The sequence below is a fragment of the Pseudophryne corroboree genome, chromosome 6 (assembly GCF_028390025.1).
Source record: "Pseudophryne corroboree isolate aPseCor3 chromosome 6, aPseCor3.hap2, whole genome shotgun sequence".
Lineage (NCBI taxonomy): Eukaryota > Metazoa > Chordata > Amphibia > Anura > Myobatrachidae > Pseudophryne > Pseudophryne corroboree.
In genome coordinates this window covers 431651258-431671976 of record NC_086449.1, presented here as the reverse complement: position 1 = coordinate 431671976, position 20719 = coordinate 431651258, and the positions used below count along the sequence as shown (strand labels likewise).

Here is a 20719-nt window from a genome sequence, read left to right as displayed (position 1 = left end):
CAAGATCATATCAACAACATTTATTTGAAATATACAAGAATATAGTGTGCAAAATTATTTGGGGCAATATTATGCTGTCATAGACAAATTGGTTTCCAGCTGTGATACACGAGCCATGATTGCAGCACATCACAGACGTACAGCTGTAACAAATATGATGCATCTGTTTATTTCGACAGGTGCAAGAAAAGTAAAGTGCAAGTGTTGCACCAGAGTTAAGTGCAAAGTCACCCCTCCCCCCCATCATAAATGACATTTTTTCATAGCAAAATAAAATCTGTAGATTCTATAGCAAACTAAATTACTAAACCTTATGCTTCAACACCTTGGCGTTTTGGAGGGTCTGTCAGAAATGTTGGCCCCTCTGTCCAAAAGGAAGCGAATGATCCACTTGCCAGAATATAATGTAGCTCAGTGGCGATGAATAGTCAGTTAGTGCTCATGCACCTTGCATTAAAATATCACGTCAGAAACATATAAATTCCAACGTCAAAAATAATTACATTTGTGCAATACATATTAATAAGCAGTAGGGTCGATAAACAGCAGTTATATGTCCTATAAATTCCCATTTTTTTTCTTAACCTGGTAGTCTTTAAACATTTTGCTGAAACAACATTTTAGCACCACAGGATATCGATTTTTCAAGCCTATATTTACCTGATATATAATTTTTGAAAAATAAGGCAATTTGGTTTAAAATATTGATATTTTTGTCATATGTAATGCTATACTTAAAACGAAAAACCTTCAGTCATTCCGTGACACTGCTGGACATTATGGTCTGTCCACACAACCACAGCATTGTGCTGTCAGACTTCTTCCATGCAGACGAATAGCACTTTCCAACACAAGCGTCAGCTACATTCATGTTTAATGTTGTTGTGAGCCCTGGAAAAGACACAGAATTGTGACTCATTATAAAATAAGTTGTGTGAATGAATGCATTTCACTAGATTCCCTATCCCCATTTTTATGCAACTTTCATCACCCAACATATTTCCCACATTTCAAGACATAGCAGCCTAGAGATGTGAGAAATCCAAGATATAGAAGTGTCTGTCTTATTATACTACACTACAATGTAACAGTTTGTGTATTGGGATATTGCTGTACTGAAAACAGGTGTGAAAACCCCGTAGTGCCACTTCTATGCCTGCAATGAGTGAGCAGCAATGTCACCTGCAGGCTGCTGGGATCATCAAACGGAGCAGACTACAGCTGCAGATTTAAGGGCCCTACACGCTGGCAGATCTCACTGCACGATATGAACGTTCTCTTTCATATCGTGCCGTGTGTAAGCACCAACTATTAACTATGCACGGCCCTGCGCTCGTTAATCGTTGGTGCCCCATTGCTTATATATGCAGGCCAATATGGACGAGATTGTCCATATTAGCATGCATTGCTATGGAGCCGGGTGACAGGGGAGTGAAGAAACTTCGCTCCCCCCGTCACCCCTCCCCCTTCGCCGCCAGGTCGCCCGTCTGCCGTATCGGTGGTCGGGCAGCTCGGTGGAGGGTCGCCTAGTCTGTAGGGCCCTTTAAGATCTTCAACTGTGGAATGTGATAAAAACAAAGAGACCAGGCTGAAGATGGGGAGACAGAGCTCCAGTTTCCAATCTCCCTCTGTAACAAAGGAGCTAAACAAAAGGTACACGGAACTAACAGGAGACAATAAGTTATCATGTGGCCCTACTTCAATATGTCGCATTTTACCATGAATACAAGTTCATTAAAATAATATGACTGACATAGAAAAGAAAGTAAAACTGCTACATACTGAATTTGTTCTTTTTCTCTTCCAACAGTCAGGATTTAAACGTTTTTGTTCTTCCGCCAAAGCTTTAGCTTCTATTGTGTATATTCTTCTTTCCTCGTTTTTCATCTTTTTCCATCTGTCGCCAAGTATCACACTTATGGCTCTGGAAGAGAAAGCATGTCAGGACTGACTAAAACCAGATCTTTACTACAAAACACAACCACAGCACATTCTACAAACTGCTGTGTAAAATAAACTCCCGTTTTCAGTCTTATCCTCAACTTTAAAAAAAATTGTGAGGTTCTGCATGGAGTTTTGACGGTCCATAGTGATGACCCAGATATAAATGGTAAGGTGGAAACTGGAATATAAATGGCAGTGCTGCATTTGGATAGTGTTGTTATGCCATTGTCAGGGATTATTGGTTTTCATGATGTGCACATTCTGGCTCTAAACAAACTCTCATTAGATATTAAATTCATTATTTGACCTCTTCAAGCCAGATTCATTTTCCTACACTGGTTGAACTATTTAACCTACAGCCATTGGCCATTTCCATTATCAACCAAACTTCACCCAAGAAACTGTAATGTTCTGGATTTAAGGTCACATAAGTGTATGTTTGTTACAGCACGCTGAGCCTGATCTTTATTTGTTCGAATGTTATTCCTCAGCAATATTCTAGACAAGTTCTGCAAATAGAAACTACAGGGAATGTTCATTACAGATGAATAAATCATTAGCTGTATATATGCAGGCACCAGCGATGCATAAGCAGGTAGTTACAAAGCATCATTTATATACACCACAGAAGGTAACCTCTGCTCAATTATGCTTTTGTTTACCAAACCACACAATCAATGCATTCAATCAATACTGTAAGGGAACATGCCATGTAAGTACACCGTATTCTCAGCCTACAATTTCTCCATCTAACATTCTTCATTCCAACAGATGACTTTCTACAGTTTGCTGTGGATTTTCTGTTCTAGTAGAGATGGTTATGAGCTAAAAAAAATAAGAATTTACTTACCGATAATTCTATTTCTCGGAGTCCGTAGTGGATGCTGGGGTTCCTGAAAGGACCATGGGGAATAGCGGCTCCGCAGGAGACAGGGCACAAAAGTAAAGCTTTTACAGGTCAGGTGGTGTGTACTGGCTCCTCCCCCTATGACCCTCCTCCAGACTCCAGTTAGGTACTGTGCCCGGACGAGCGTACACAATAAGGGAGGATTTTGAATCCCGGGTAAGACTCATACCAGCCACACCAATCACACCGTACAACTTGTGATCTAAACCCAGTTAACAGTATGATAACAGAGGAGCCTCTGAAAGATGGCTTCCTAAACAATAACCCGAATTAGTTAACAATAACTATGTACAAGTATTGCAGATAATCCGCACTTGGGATGGGCGCCCAGCATCCACTACGGACTCCGAGAAATAGAATTATCGGTAAGTAAATTCTTATTTTCTCTATCGTCCTAAGTGGATGCTGGGGTTCCTGAAAGGACCATGGGGATTATACCAAAGCTCCCAAACGGGCGGGAGAGTGCGGATGACTCTGCAGCACCGAATGAGAGAACTCCAGGTCCTCCTTTGCCAGGGTATCAAATTTGTAAAAATTTACAAACGTGTTCTCCCCTGACCACGTAGCTGCTCGGCAGAGTTGTAATGCCGAGACCCCTCGGGCAGCCGCCCAAGATGAGCCCACCTTCCTTGCGGAATGGGCCTTAACAGATTTAGGCTGTGGCAGGCCTGCCACAGAATGTACAAGTTGAATTTTGTTACAAAACCAACGAGCAATCGACTGCTTAGAAGCAGGTGCACCCAACTTGTTGGATGCATACAGTATAAACAGCGAGTCAGATTTTCTGACTCCAGCCGTCCTTTAAATGTATATTTTTAAGGCTCTGACAACGTCCAACAACTTGGAGTCCTTCAAGTCGTCTGTAGCCGCAGGCACTACAATAGGCTGGTTCAGGTGAAACGCTGATAACACCTTAGGGAGAAAATGCGGACGCGTCCGCAGCTCTGCCCTATGTCGAATGGAAAATTATATAAGGGCTTTTATAAGACAAAGCCGCCAGTTCAGATACTCTCCCGGCCGAAGCCAGGGCCAGTAACATAGTCACTTTCCATGTGAGATATTTCAAATCCACATTCTTTAGTGGTTCAAACCAATTGGATTTGAGGAAATCTAAAACTACATTTAGATCCCACGGTGCCACCTTAGGCACCACAGGAGGCTGTATATGCAGTACTCCTTTGATAAAAATCTGGACCTCAGGGACTGAGGCCAATTCTTTGTGGAAGAATATTGATAGGGCCGAAATTTGAACCTTAATAGATCCCAATTTGAGACCCATAGACAATCCTGATTGCAGGAACTGTAGGAAAACGACCCAGTTGAAATTCCTCCATCGGAGCACTCCGCTGCTCGCACCACGCAACATATTTTCGCCAAATACGGCGATAATGCTTCGTGGTGACTTCCTTCCTTGCCTTTATCAAGGTAGGAATGACTTCTTCTGGAATGCCTTTTCCTTTTAGGATCTGGCATTCAACGCCATGCCGTCAAACGCAGCCGCGGTAAGTCTTGAAAAAGACAAGGACCCTGCTGAAGCAGGTCCCTTCTCAGAAGTAGAGGCCACGGATCGTCCGTGACCATCTCTTGAAGTTCCGGGTACCAAGTCCTTCTTGGCCAATCCGGAGCCACTAGTCTTACTCCTCTTTGCCGTATAATCCTCAATACCTTTGGTATGATAGGCAGAGGAGGAAACACATATACCGACTGGTACACCCAAGGTGTTACCAGCGCGTCCACAGCTATTGCCTGCGGATCTCTTGACCTGGCGCAATACCTGTCCAGTGTTTTGTTGAGGCGAGACGCCATCATGTCCACCATTGGTTTTACCCAACGGTTTAATAGCATGTGGAAAACTTCTGGATGAAGTCCCCACTCTCCCGGGTGAAGGTCGTGTCTGCTGAGGAAGTCTGCTTCCCAGTTGTCCACGCCCGGGATGAATACTGCTGACAGTGCTATCACGTGATTCTCCGCCCAGCGAAGGATCCTGGCAGCTTCTGCCATTGCCCTCCTGCTTCTTGTGCCGCCCTGTCTGTTTACATGGGCGACTGCCGTGATGTTGTCCGACTGGATCAACACCGGTCTTCCTTGAAGCAGAGGTTCCGCCTGGCTTAGAGCATTGTAGATTGCTCTTAGTTCCAGAATGCTTATGTGAAGAGACTTTTTCAGGCTCGACCACACTCCCTGGAAATTTCTTCCCTGTGTGACTGCTCCCCAGCCTCTCAGGCTGGCATCCGTGGTCACCAGGATCCAATCCTGCATGCCGAATCTGCGGCCCTCCAATAGATGAGCCTCCTGCAACCACCACAGAAGGGATACCCTTGTCCTCGGCGACAGGGTTATCCGCAGGTGCATCTGAAGATGCGACCCTGACCATTTGTCCAACAGATCCCTTTGCATGGAATCTGCCGAAAGGGATTGTTTCGTAAGAAGCTACCATTTTTTCCCAGGACTCTTGTGCATTGATGTACAGACACCTTTCCTGGTTTTAGGAGGTTCCTGACCAGGTCAGATAACTCCTTGGCTTTTTCTTCGGGAAGAAAAACCTTTTTCTGAACTGTGTCCAGAATCATCCCCAGGAACAGCAGACGAGTTGTCGGCATTAATTGGGATTTTGGAATATTCAGAATCCATCCGTGCTGCTTTAGCACCTCTTGAGATAGTGCTAAACCCATCTCTAGCTGTTCTCTGGACCTTGCCCTTATTAGGAGATCGTCCAAGTATGGGATAATTAATACGCCTTTTCTTCGAAGAAGAAATATTATCTCGGCCATTACCTTTGTAAAGACCCGAGGTGCCGTGGACAAACCAAACGGCAGCGTCTGAAACTGATAGTGACAGTTTTGTACAACGAACCTGAGGTACCCCTGGTGTGAGGGGTAATTGGAACGTGGAGATACGCATCCTTGATGTCCAAGGATACCATAAAGTCCCCTTCTTCCAGGTTCGCTATCACTGCTCTGAGTGACTCCATCTTGAACTTGAACTTCTTTATGTATAGGTTCAAGGACTTCAGATTTAGAATAGGCCTTACCGAGCCATCCGGCTTCGGTACCACAAATAGAGTGGAATAATACCCCTTCCCTTGTTGTAGAAGAGGTACCTTGACTATCACCTGCTGAGAATACAGCTTGTGAATGGCTTCCAAAACCGTCTCCCTTTCTGAGGGGGACGTTGGTAAAGCAGACTTCAGGAAACGGCGAGGTGGCTCTGTCTCTAATTTCAACCTGTACCCCTGAGATATTATCTGCAGGATCCAGGGATTTACCTGCGAGTGAGCCCACTGCGCGCTGTAATTTTTGAGACGACCGCCTACCGCCCCCGAGTCCGCTTGCGAAGCCCCAGCGTCATGCTGAGGCTTTTGTAGAAGCCGGGGAGGGCTTCTGTTCCTGGGAAGGAGCTGCCTGTTGCTGTCTCTTCCCTCGTCCTCTGCCTCGTGGCAGATATGAATAGCCCTTTGCTCTCTTATTTTTAAAGGAACGAAAGGGCTGCGGTTGAAAGGTCGGTGCCTTTTTCTGTTGGGGAGTGACTTGAGGTAGAAAGGTGGATTTCCCGGCCGTAGCCGTGGCCACCAAATCCGATAGACCGACCTCAAATAACTCCTCTACGCATCGCCTGTCCACTGTCGTGTCCATAAAGCTCTTCTGGCCGAAATGGACATAGCACTTACCCGTGATGCCAGTGTGCAGATATCTCTCTGTGCATCACGCATATAAAGAAATGCATCCTTTATTTGTTCTAACGACAGTAAAATATTGTCCCTGTCCAGGGTATCAATATTTTCGATCAGGGACTCTGACCAAACTACCCCAGCACTGCACATCCAGGCAGTCGCAATAGCTGGTCGTAGTATATAACACCTGCATGTGTGTATATACCTTTTTGGATATTTTCCATCCTCCTATCTGATGGATCTTTAAGTGCGTCCGTCTCAGGAGAGGGTAACGCCACTTGTTTTGATAAGCGTGTTAGCGCTTTGTCCACCCTAGGAGGTGTTTCCCAGCGCTCCCTAACCTCTGGCGGGAAAGGGTATAAAGCCAATAACTTCTTTGAAATTAGCAGTTTTTTTATCGGGGCAACCCACGCTTCATTACACACGTCATTTAATTCTTCTGATTCGGTAAAAACTACTGGTAGTTTTTTCACACCCCACATAATACCCTGTTTAGTGGTACCTGTAGTATCAGCTAAATGTAACATCTCCTTTATTGCCAAAATCATATAACGTGTGGCCCTACTGGAAAATACGGTTGATTCGTCACCTTCACCACCGGAATCAGTGCCTGTGTCTGGGTCTGTGTCGACCGACTGAGGCAAGGGACGTTTTACAGCCCCTGACGGTGTTTGAGGCGCCTGGACAGACACTAATTGAGTGTCCGGCCGCCTCATGTCGGCAAACGACTGCTTAAGCGAGTTGACGCTATCCCGTAATTCCACAAATAAAGGCATCCATTCTGGTGTCGACCCCCTAGGAGGTGACATCCTCATATTTGGCAATTGCTCCGCCTCCACACCAATAACGTCCTCATACATGTCGACACACACGTACCGACACACAGCAGACACACAGGGAATGCTCTATACGAAGACAGGACCCACTAGCCCTTTGGGGAGACAGAGGGAGAGTCTGCCAGCACACACCAAAAAGCGCTATATATGACAGGGATAGCCTTATGATTAAGTGCTCCCTTATAGCTGCTTTTATATTAATATATTGCCATTTATTTTGCCCCCCCTCTCTGTTATACCCTGTTTCTGTAGTGCAGTGCAGGGGAGAGACCTGGGAGCCTTCCTGACCAGCGGAGCTGTGACAGAAAATGGCGCCGTGTGCTGAGGAGATAGGCCCCGCCCCTTTTCCGGCGGGCTCGTCTCCCGCTATTTAGTACATTTAGGCAGGGGTAAATATCTCCATATAGCCTCTGGGGCTATATGTGAGGTATTTTTAGCCTTTTTAAAGGTTTACATTTGCCTCCCAGGGCGCCCCCCCCCAGCGCCCTGCACCCTCAGTGACTGCCGTGTGAAGTGTGCTGAGAGGAAAATGGCGCACAGCTGCAGTGCTGTGCGCTACCTTAAGAAGACTGCAGGAGTCTTCAGCCGCCGATTCTGGACCTCTTCTTGCTTCAGCATCTGTGAGGGGGCCGGCGGCGTGGCTCCGGTGACCATCCAGGCTGTACCTGTGATCGTCCCTCTGGAGCTTCATGTCCAGTAGCCAAGAAGCCAATCCATCCTGCACGCAGGTGAGTTCACTTCTTCTCCCCTCTGTCCCTCGTTGCAGTGATCCTGTTGCCAGCAGGAATCACTGTAAAATAAAAAACCTAAGCTAAACTCTCTAAGCAGCTCTTTATGAGAGCCACCTAGAATTGCACCCTTCTCGGCCGGGCACAAAAATCTAACTGGAGTCTGGAGGAGGGTCATGGGGGGAGGAGCCAGTACACACCACCTGACCTGTAAAAGCTTTACTTTTGTGCCCTGTCTCCTGCGGAGCCGCTATTCCCCATGGTCCTTTCAGGAACCCCAGCATCCACTTAGGACGATAGAGAAATAGGATTTTAATTACCTTTCGGTAAATCCTTTTCTCGTAGTCCGTAGAGGATACTGGGGTCCATTTAGTACCATGGGGTACAGATGGGTCCACTAGGTGCCATGGGCACTTTAAGAATGTGATAGTGTGGGCTGGCTACTCCCTCTATGCCCCTCCTACCAGACTCAGTCTAGGAAACTGTGCCCGAGGAGACGGACACACTTCGAGAGAAAGATACATAAGGATAGTGGTGAGATTCCGAACCAGCACACACAACAAGAGGAAAGCCTAGCTAACCAAACTTGAAACAAGAACAGCAACGGCTGAACCAACATTACTTAACCAAGTAACAGTGCAGGAAGAAAGAAGCACTTGGTGGGCACCCAGTATCCTCTACAGACCACGAGAAAAGGATTTACTGGTAGGTAATTAAAATCCTATTTTCTCTTACGTCCTAGAGGATACTGGGGGTCCATTTAGTACCATGGGAATGTACCAAAGCTCCCAAACTGGGTGGGAGAGTGCTGAGGTTCCTGCAGAACTGATTGGCCTCTGAGGACCTTCAGTTTGGTCAAAGTATCGAACTTGTAGAACTTAATAAACACGTTCGAACCAGACCAAGTAGCTGCTCGGCAGAGCTGTAAAGCAGAGACACCCTGGGCAGTCGCCCAGGAAGAACCCACCGACCTAGTAGAGTGGGCCTATACAGATTTTGGACATGGCAAACTTGCCGTAGAATAAGCATGCTGGATAGTAAGTCTGATCCAGCGTGCAATTGTCTGAAGCAGGACACCCAATCTTATTGGGATGATAAAGAACAAACAACGAGTCTGTCTTTCTGTGACGAGCTGTTCTTTTCACATACACCTTCAAAGCCCTCACAACATCCAAAGACTTTGAAGTAGCGGAGGTGTCGGTGACAACCGGGACCACAATAGGTTGGCTGATATGAAACGCAGACACCACCTTAGGAAGAAATTGCTGACAAGTTCTGAATTCAGCTCTGTCCTCATGGAAAATTAAATAGGGACTTTTGTGAGATAAAGCCCCCAGCTCCGACACACATCTTGCTGAAGCCAAGGCTAACAGTGTGACGGCCTTCCACGAAAGATTTTATGTCCACCTCCTGTAACGGCTCAAACGAGTCCGATTGGAGGAAATGCAACACTGCATCGAGATCCCAAGGTGCCATGGGAGGCACAAAGGGAGGTTGGATGTGCAGAACACCTTTCAAGAACGTCTGGACCTCGGGGAGAGAAGCTAATTGTTTCTGAAAGAAAATGGACAAGGCCGAAATCTGGACTTTTATGGAGCCCAGACGTAGGCCCAAATCCTCTCCTGCTTGTAGAAAAATCAGGAACCGTCCTAGATGCTCTCACACCAAGAGACGTATTTCTTCCAAATACGATGGTAATGCTTAGACGTTACCCCCTTCCTGGCTTGGATCATAGTCGGGATAACCTTGTTAGGGATCCCTCTCCTGGCTAGAATCAGCCGTTCAACTTCCATGCCGTCAAACGTAACTGCGGTAAGTCCTGATAGACGAACGGGCCCTGTTGCAGGTACGCGTATCAGGCCCTTCTTGGCCAGTCCGGAGCAATTAGAATTGCTTGAACCTTTTCCCTTTTTATTCTCTTTAGAATTCTTGGGATCAGAGGAAGTGGAGGAAACACGTACACCATCTGATAGACCCATGGAGTCGTCAGGGCGTCTACCGCCACTGCCTGTGGGTCTCTCGACCTGGAATAATACCCCCAGAGCTTCTTGTTGAGACAAGAGGCCATCATGTCAATCTGTGGATATCCTCATTGACTTGTCAAGCACCTGAACACTTCTGGGTGAAGGCCCCACTCCCCCAGGTGCAGGTCATGTCTGCTGAGGAAGTCTGCTTCCCAGTTGTCTACTGCCGGAATGAAGACCGCTGAAAACGCCACAGTGTGTTTTTCTACCCTGAGAATTCTTGACCCCTCTGACATTGCTGCTCTGCTTTTCGTTCCGCCTTGCCGGTTTATGTACGTTACTGCCGTCACATTGTCCGACTGGACCTGAATGGCCCAATCTCGAAGAAGATGTGAGGCCTGCAGAAGCACGTTGTATAAGGCCCTAAGATCCAGAATGTTGACTGGAAGGACAACTTCCTGACTGGACCATCTTCCTTGAAATTGCACCCCAACCTCTGAGGCTTGCGTCTGTGGTTAGCAGAATCCAGTTCTGAATTCCGAACCCAGACGAGGTGAGAAGTCTGTAGCCACCACAGAAGGGAGATCCTGGCTTCTGGCGACAGACGGATCCTCTGGTGCATGTGAAGATGCGATCCGGACCATTTGTCCAACAGATCGAACTGGAAGGGTCTTGCGTGAAACCTTCCGTATTGAAGAGCCTCGTAAGAGGCCACCATTTTCCCCAGAAGGCGAATGCAGAGATGCACCGATATCCGGGTTGGCTTCAGGACATCCCGAACCATTGACTGGATTACTAATGCCTTTTCCAACGGAAGGAACACCTTCTGCGACTCTGTATCCAGTATCATTCCCAGGAATGGGAGCCTCTGTGTTGGCTCTAGGTGAGATTTCGGAAGGTTCAGAATCCACCCATGATCCTGGAGAAGTTTGGTTGAGAAAGCAATGCTGTCCAGCAACCTTTCCCTGGACGGTGCTTTTATCAGGAGATCGTCCAGGTACGGAATTATGTTCACTCAATGTTTGCGGAGTAAAAGCATCATCTCTGCTATCACCTTGGTGAACACCCTCGGTGCCGTGGAGAGGCCAAATGGCAGAGCCTGGAACTGGTAGTGAGTGTCGTGCAGTGCAAACCGTAAATAAGCCTGATGAGGCGGCCAGATCGGAATGTGAAGGTACGCATCCTTGATATCCAGAGACACTAGGAATTCCCCCTCCTCCAGACCTGAGATCACCGCTTTCGGAGACTCCATCTTGAATTTGAACACTCGTAAGTAAGGGGTCAACGACTTGAGGTTCAAAATTGGTTTTACCGAACCGTCCGGTTTCGGTACTACAAACAAACTGGAATAGTACCCCTTGTTTTGTTGATGAGGTGGAACTGGAACAATAACCTGGGTCGTTATCAGTGTTTAAATGGCATCCTGTAAAGTTATACTTGCCTCTTGTGAAACTGGCAAGCCTGATTTGAAGAATCTGTGAGGTGGGAGCTCTTGGAACTCCAGTCTGTAGCTCTCGGAAATAAGATTTATGACCCAGGGATCCTGGCACAAATTTGACCAGATTTGACTGAAGAATTGTAGGCATGCTCCCACCTGACAGCCTTCCAGGCATTATGGTCCACCGTTATGCTGAAGTCTTTGAGGAAGCAGCGCCTAAGCTCTGTTCCAGAGTACCTGCTGTTGCTGGTTTGCGTGGTTTACCTCTTGCGCCCCTGGAGGACGTAGAAGCATCTCTGGATTTGCCCTTGAACTTGGCCGTCCGAAAGGACTGTAACTAAGAAGCTGAATAAGTCTTCTTGGTTGGGAGGGCTGCGGAAGGAAGATACGTAAGACTTACCCGCAGTAGCTGTGGAGATCCATTTGTCCAATTCATCTCCGAACAAGGCCTCTCTCCTGTGAATGGTAAGCCTTCCCCGCCTTTCCTGGAATCCGCGCCAGCAGTCCACTTGCGTAGCCACAAGCCCCTGCGTGCCAACACTGCCATAGCGGTGGTGCGTGCGTTAAGCACGCCTATTTCCTTTATGGCTTCCACCATAAAGTTCGCAGAGTCCTGTATATGCTGCAGGAGTAAGACAACATCCCCCCTAGATAAGGAATCTAACCCCTCAATTAGGTTACCTGACCATTTAGCAATGGCTTTAGTGATCCACGCACATGCAATAATGGGTCTTTTGGCCACCCCAGCATCTGTGTACAATGATTTGAGTGTAGTCTCAATTTTACAATCAGCCGTGTCTTTGTTGAAAAGGAACACTCTGCGGTACAAGAAACACACTCTTTGCCTGACATAATGGCCCTCATTCCGAGTTGATCGCTAGCTGCTTTCATTCGCAGCGCAGCGATTAGGCAAAAAACCCGGCAATTCTGCGCATGCGTATGGTGCGCACGCGCGTTGTACTTTCACAAAAGCCAATGCAGTTTTACACAAGCTCTAGCGACGCTTTTCAGTTGCACTGCTGGCCGCAGAGTGATTGACAGGAAGTGGGTGTTTCTGGGTGGTAACTGACCGTTTTTGGTGATAAAACGCAGGCGTGCCAAATAAAAAACGCAGGAGTGGCTGGAAAAACGTAGGCGTGGCTGGGCGAATGCAGGGCGTGTTTGACGTCAAAACAGGAACTAAACAGTCTGAAGTGATCGCAAGGTAGGAGTAGGTCTCGAGCTACTCTGAAACTGCACATTTTTTTTTGTAGCAGAGCTGCGATCCTTTCGTTCGCACTTCTGCTAAGCTAAGATACACTCCCAGGGGTGGCAGCTTAGCGTTTGCACTGCTACTAAAAGCAGCTAGCGAGCGAACAACTCGGAATGAGGGCCAATGTAAATGTGACAGCACACACACAGGAAAGGTTAAGCACAATTAACCCACAAAGAGCCCTTCAGGAAGACACAGAGTTGTTTGGAGCGGGCCCCCACGGCGCCCTTACCGCTAATGCCAAGTTTAGCTGGGTCGCAGACTAAGTACCCTGATAGGGGACTTAGTACACTAATAGTTGCACCCCACCTGCTATGACCCCCTGGTACTGCTGAGGTAATCTGGAGTCACACTGGAGGAGCTGTGCGTCCCTATCCTGTCAGCGTCTGTGTCCACTGCAGAGGGAAAATGGCACTGGTGAGCTGCTGGATCCTCTCATAGTGAAGCCCTGCCCCTTCAATGGCACGCGGTCTTCCCGCTTTTTTTTTTATACTGGCTGAGGAATCTGGTGCTTAAAATGGAGAAAAACGTTTTAAGGCTGTTGTGCCAGTATGGGTACTGTGTCTGGAGACGCATTCCGCCCCGTGTAGAAGCCGTGCGTCTCCTTACCCTCATGCCGCCATAATGGCCGACGCCCCGCTAGCCGGGACGCCAGCTCAGTACTCACCACTCTTCTGGCTCTGTTAGGGGTGGCGGCGTGCTGCGGGAATGTACGCTCGCTGTGGTGGGGCTTGCTCCCTCAGGAGCTCAGTGTTCTGTCAGAGGGGAACGGGACCATTAACCCTTCAAGAGGCTGGGCCGTTCCCCTCCCCCTAAGTCCCCCGAAGTAGGCAGGCTGGTGCCAACCAGCCCTGCCTGAAAATAACAAACATATAAAATAAATGCAGAAAACTCTTCAGGGGCTTCCTTCAGCGTGACCGGCTCCTCTGGGTACATTTTTTAAACTGAGTCTGGTAGGAGGGGCATAGAGGGAGAAGCCAGCCCATACTATCAAATTCTTAAAGTGCCCATGGCTCCTAGTGGACCAGTCTATACCCCATAACCCCAGTATCCTCTAGGACGAAAGAGAAATAGGATTTTGGTACTTTCCAGATAAATCCTTTTCTTTGAATCCACAGGGGGCACTGGAGTACTCTTGGGATATGCAAGGGGCGTTTGCAGGTATAGGCACATTTAAATATTTAAATTAGTAACCCTCCACCCCTCCATACTCCGTGATACCTCTGTTTTTTCACTGAGCCAAACAGGAGCAAAAGAGAGGATGAACAATGGAGAATTACATATAACATTATAACATAACGGACAACTATAAAGTTGAACATAACATAACAGACAACTAGAAAGTTGACACGACAATAGATAATCACTGTAACATTTCAACAAGTCGGTGAGAATGTTACCATAAGATTTACTGAACGTACCACAAGCCAGGTGAAACTGCTCTGGGTGGGCGTCCAGTGCCCCCTGTGGACTCAAAGAAAAGGATTTATCTGGTAAGTACCAAAATCCTATTTTCTTCTTCATCCACTAGGGGTTACTGGAGTACTCTTGGGACGTACCAAAGTTTCCCCCTTGGGCGGGAGAGCTGGTTGGCACCTGTATTACTAGACGGCCAAAGCTAAATGCCGATACCGCAAAAGTATCAAACTTAAGCGCACAAACGTGTGCACTGATGACCATGTAACTGCACGGCAAAGCTGCGTCATGGAGCCCCACGACCTGCTGCCCATGACGTTCCCACAGACCAAGTGGAATGTGCTGAAATAGATGCAGGCAAATGTAAACTAGCATGAAAATAAGCCTGACGAAAGCCATCTAGCCAACGACTGTCTGGAAGCTGCCCAACGTATCTTGACTGCATCATAGAGAACAAACAATGTATATGTTTTAAGTACTGATGATGTTGGGACTACATAAATACGAAGCGCACGAACCACATTCAAAGTAGCTGGAGATCCTGAACCCTCTGAGAAACAGGAACGACGATTGGTTGTTTGATGTGAAAAGGAAGATACAACCTTGGGTAGAAAAGCGGTATTCGTCGAAGTTCCGCTCAGTGATCATGAAACACCAGATATAGTGGCTTGCATGACAAGGCACCCGATTCTGAAACAAGGCTTTTTGAATCTAAGGCTAGGAGAAACACTGGTTTCCATGGTAGAAACCTAACATCCACCTGTTGTAAAGGTTCAAGACTGGAAAAAATGTAAAACTAAATTCAAGTCCCATGGAGCTGTAGGTGGTATGAATAGAGGTTGAACTCTAAGGACACCGTGCAGGAAAGTGTGAACTGCTAGCAAAAGAGCCAAACGCCTTTGAAAGAAATTTGACAAGGCAGAGACCTGCACCTTTCGTGTAGCTAAACGTAGTCCTCCATCTAATTCCGTCTGTAAAAATAGCAAAAGATGGGATAACTTGAAAGAAGATGTCAGAAACTTCAGAGTTTCACACCAAACTATATAAGCTTGTCAAATTCTGTGATAATGAGCTGCTGTAACTGGCTTCCTAGCACGTAACATGGTTGGTATAACAGACTGTGGAATGCCCTCTTGTTTTAAGAGAGCGGTTTCAACAGCCACCCCGTCAAACGCAGCCGCGCTTTATCGGGGTAAAGAAATAGACCCTGTTGTAGTAGGTGTGGACGTAGTGGAAGGGGCTACGGATCGTCTGAGAGTAGACTGAGGAGATCCAAGAACTTCCTCTCTCCGAGGCCAATGAGGCGCAACTAGTATGACGGTCGTGGATTCTCTTTTGATCCGCTTTAGCAACCAAGGAAGCAGTGGAAATAGCTACACGAGGCTCTGCGGCCACGCTATTGTGAGAACATCCACTGCTTTTGGATTTCTTGTTGTGGACACATACTGGAGTGTTTGATGATTTTGGAGAGATGCCATTAGATCCACCTGTAGGTAACCCCACCGCTGGACCAACACGTGGAACACCTCTGGATTTAAAGCCCATTCTCCTGGATGAAAATCCTGACAGCTGAGACAATCTGCTTCCCAGTTGTCCACTCATGGAATGAACACTGCTGACAATATCACTTGGTAATGCTTGGCCCAATTCAGGATTCGAGCAACTTCTCGCCTGGCCATTCGACTTTGAGTCCCTCCATGTTTGATGATGTATGACTCCGAACTTTTTTCTTGCGGTGAGATTGTGTATGTGGTGATACTCTGGCCCTTTGAGAGAACCGCACTATCTGATGAATTTGTAGATGAGAGCCTGACCACTGAGCAAGAAGATCCAGTTGAAAGATACGCAAGTGAAATCTTCCGAACTGGAGTGCTTTGAAAGACGCCACCATTTTTTCTAACAGTCGAATACACAAATGCACTGAGACTGTCCGTGGTTTGAGCACTAACTGTACCAGATGACGAATACTTATTGCTTTCTATTCTGGCAGGTAAATTCATTGAGCCACCATATCCAGAATCAGTCCCAGAAATTTGATTCTGTGACACGGGACAAGGAGTGATTTTTGTAAAGTTGACAGTCCAACGGTGCTGAACTAGTACACTGCACGTTAGTAAGGCATTTTGAAGGAGTATTTGTTGAGACAGAGCCTTGATGAGAAGGTTGTCTAAGTACTATTATCACTCCCAGGAATCTGAGATGAACTATCATCACAGACATCACCTTTGTGAATACCCGAGGCGCTGATGAGAGGCCAAACGGTAGTGCCTGAAATTGATAATGGTTTTGTTGTACTGCAAACCTTAAGTACGCCTGATGCGGTGTTCCAAATTGTAATGTGTAAGTACGCATCCTTGAGATCCAGCGAAATCATGAATTCCTGTCACTCCCATGGACCTGGTTTTAAAACTGCAATCCTTGACCGCAGGGATTCCATCCTGAATCTGTAGTGACGTACTGATTGAGTACCTTTAGGTTCAATATTGAAGTGACCGAGACGTCCGCCTTTGGTACTACAAAAAGATTGGAATAACAACCTTGTCCCTGTTGGTGAAGTGGAACCTGAATCCAAACTGCAGAATCAACAAGAGATTGAATCGCGGTCTGCAGAACCGCCGTCTTGACTCCTGACGCAGGCAGGCCTGTTTTGAAAAACTGCATTGGTGGTAGACAATCAAACCCAATTTTGTAACATTTGTCCACAAAATTGCAGAACCACCCATCTGTGAGAGTATGAGACCACACTGAGTGAAATGTATGAAGGCGTGCTCTTACCATTGAAGCGTTGAGCTGAGCTGGAAGCCTGTTATGCCACGGGTTGTTAACTGGCTTTTTTTTAAATGGATAGTGGTTTTTGAAAACAACGTCCTGCACCACATGTACTGTATACGGTTGTTTCTTGTGCACAGCAACGAAAGAACTGAGGTCGAAAAGATCTGAACACTGGTCCAGAGTACTTCCTTTGAGGTACTGGTGTGGGCAATGGTAGGAAAATAGATTTCCTTCAGTAGCCTGAGAAACCACTTGTCCAATTTAGGACTAAGTAACGTCTTCAGTATAAGGCAACGCCTCTTCTTGGTCTTGACTCAGCCTCTGCTTGCCAAAATAGTGATCAAAGCGTCCTACGTCCGCACTAATGGAGTCTGAAATTCTATAAGTGACTTGTTCAACATCCATCGATGCCGTAGCCAAATACTGAGCTGATTCACAAATGTGATCGGTAAGAAGTATAAGTTAGTCTGAGAAAAAGACCTTGTTGGAGACCTAACCTGCACCTAGGCTCCTATCGCCTTGTTACCGAAACTCCAACATAAGCAGTTCTAAGCAAGACCCCTGCTGCTGTATACATTTTTGCATGGGCTCTAACTTACGCTCAGATGGATCTTTAAGCGTCGTGCAGCAGGACCTGGAATTGTCAATTTTTTTCCTTGTTAGCAAATAAAAACCTCATATTTTACCAGAAGTCTCTCTGTCTTAGTGAAATGTAGCACCTGGCGTACTGGATAGAGGAGGCTATCAGTAACCTCACTAATTGACTCCCAGCCCATGGACTTTTCACCTTCTGTTATTGAGATACCAGGTCTGGCATTAAATCATCCTGTATTATGAGACAAAGGATGACTACTGTTAGAATTATAACTATACATAGACTTTGGAAGGCCTGCAAGGTTCTTGAAATTTCCTGAGCCCACTGAAGCTGCTCAGACGGCATTGAACGCGGATCAGATCACTGACTCGCGGTCATTCCGTGCTGCGGACAAATCTGTTGCCCTATTTTGCACACAGACAGACCGCAATACACCCAGAAATACAGTGTAACAAAAATTTGCACGACTCCGTAAACAGTATCTAAAAAGTATGTGATTTACTGAAGAAAAAACCACTAACACCCCTGCCCCCTCCAGTGGCAGTGTGTTGTAGGACAGACACCCAAATTCCTGCAGGAAGAAACAGGAAGTTAGTATAAAATGGTGTCCACACCATGTGCTCTTTTTCACCTATATATATTCTACACTACATATGTAACATAGAAACACATTTCACATTAAATCACAGTAGAGGCTTAATTTACAGTATAGGCTTAATAGCCTGTTCTTATCATAACCATTGGTGAGTGAAATATATGTAATATATGAACACAGTTCCAAGTATAGGCTTAATAGCCTGATTTTGTTATAACCACTGCTGATTGATATATATGCAATATATAACACAGTATAGGCTTATGTGTTTCTTATAACCAATACTGAGTGTTTCCTTATAAGCAATACTGAGTGAAATATAGGGAATATATAAACCCAGCTGACTCCCCTTATAAGCATTGGTAATGCATCTCTCTAATGAAATGCTGGCTAGGGACCGGTTCGCGCCCCCCCCCCCCCTCTTGTATCAGCGCCTGTGAGCTGCGGCTGCAAAGAGCAGGAAGCCCCGGCTAGCTGAATGGCTGCCCCTTGCTCTAGCCCGGCAGCTATATGTGAGCTGACCGTGGTCGGAACTTGGTGAGCAGCGGCAGCGCAATGTAATCGCGCGAGGGTCAGAGCGGGAGGTGTGCAGCAGTGATGGGCGCCAAGTGGGGACCGCGGTGCTATGGGGAGAGACGACCAAGCGGGACAGCGTGCGGAGGCGCACGGCAGAGGCGCTGTGAGGCGCATGTAATATCATTCCCAGCGCAAAACCGGCCCCACGGAGTGGCGGCAACGTAAACTGACCGGCCGCTCCTTACCTTCTCCCAAGGTCTGGATGTCTCTGGGCTTCTGTTTAAGCTCTGACTGTGACTTCTGTGCTTGATAGATTCCAGGAGGGCTTATGACGAGGCTTCTCTTCAAGCGTCGTCCAGCTCCTGGTGCAGTCTTAGGCTGAAATCAGCTACTACTGATTCTGGTCTATGGCGGGGCTCCTTGTCTGAGTGCCGACAAGCCATGCTGCCTCAGCAGCACACACAATCCCGGACCCACTGTTCTTAATAAGCTGGAAAGGGACTGGTGTAAAAATAAAAAGTCTTGTGAAAAATAAAAGCATCCTCCACGTGTGCCATCCCGGCGAGGCACAAAAAAACACTGAGGTATCTTGGGAGTATGGAGGGGGTGGAGGGTTACTAGTTTAAATATTTAAATGTGCCTATCCCTGCTAACGTACTGTCCATATCCCAAGAGTACTCCAGTGACCCCTAGTGAATGAAAAAGAAAGGACAATGGATTTTTTAGAATAACTATTATAAAATGCCAGTAATCCTATTTAGAAAACCGCAGTAAAGACAGTGCCGGGGTCAGCTGTCCCTGATTTCAGGAGTCTTTTCTTCTCCTTTGCCGTCTACAGACAGCACTTACATACAAGGTGATCCTGTACAGATGTGTCCACATAAATCTACCCTCAATATGCCATGCAGCGAGAGATGCCTGGCATGAGTAGGCTGCCAGGTCCAGTGCACCTCTGCTAACGTCAGGTGTCTTTTATTGCTAAAAATGCATCTCAGTAACAACGCAATGCAGTTAGGATGCATTGGAAGACTGTGCCGATTGATTTGATGCGACACTTGTATATCTGCGTGCGATGGAGTCTATATATGGAGCACCCAGGAACCTGGCTTGAAAAAAGCCCTGACTGCTAGATTTATCACTTTTTATACAGATTCGGAGTCTCATTTGCACACAGATATACAGTACACGTGTCGCATATCAAATTAATCCGCAGTCTACTCGCAGCTAAGATGCATTTTCTGCAAAAAAAGTGAAAAAAAGACGCCCAACATAAGCACATACCTCCCAACATTTTACAAGAGGGTAGCGGTACTCCATTGCCCGCACCCAGAAAGGGGGCATGGCATCAAGGTAAAGCTGCGATCGTGAGTCACTCCCCTGTAAACTGCAAATACAAGTTGCTATTACAAAATCCTGCCCACCCCAAAGATGTTTCTGTTCCATAAGGGGTTGTGTATTAATAGCACACAGTAAAATGAAGTTTAGAATTGTGCAGAATCTCCACTACCTGAATATGCCTCTTTCTCTAAGGCTCTATAATACAGTAGACCGTTAGTGAATCAGGAGGAGCCTAGCTGTGGAAATGGTAAACAGAATTTTAGTTGCTGGGGATGACAACTGAAATCTAAGGGAACTCAAATTTGGATCCAGGTGGTAAAGCATTTCTGTTATAATGAGACCTCCTCCTAAACTGGTTCATCCTTAAATGTAAAAAAGGATAAGATAACACGTGAAAGTATTACATGCATACAGAGAGAGCCTATCATTTTCCTCAGCGCGGGGGATACATCTTGTTAAAACTGAAGGACCCATGAATGTTGGAAAACACATGGAGAACACGCAAGACTGGATCTGGTCAGAATCCTGACACTATTCGGAATGCCAATGTAGGAGAGGGGGCGGCGTTTGATATTAGGTATATCCTGCGTCTAAGTGTACTGCTGCGCTCGCCATGCTTCGGGCACTATTATATTCCCCCTCCAGGTCCACTGGGATGGTAAAGTATGAACAAGTCAATGTCAATGGAAAAAAATCATGAAAAAGTCATGTTGACCTTTTGACATGTCGACATTTTAAATGTTGGTAT

General features: G+C 46.6%; 1 protein-coding gene across 1 annotated transcript in view; it reads right to left on the bottom strand.

The window, feature by feature from the left end:
• Window positions 1–5: 5 nt before the first annotated feature.
• The window catches only part of HBP1 (HMG-box transcription factor 1), a 164696-nt gene continuing 143982 nt past the window's right edge, over window positions 6–20719 (bottom strand). Inside the window, exons 10-11 of the mRNA XM_063927061.1 lie at window positions 1783–1924; window positions 6–891 (exon numbers count right to left, since the gene is read on the bottom strand). Of these exons, the coding sequence (XP_063783131.1) occupies window positions 874–891; window positions 1783–1924 (160 nt within the window). The 3' untranslated portion in view covers window positions 6–873. The remainder of the gene's footprint in view (window positions 892–1782; window positions 1925–20719) is intronic.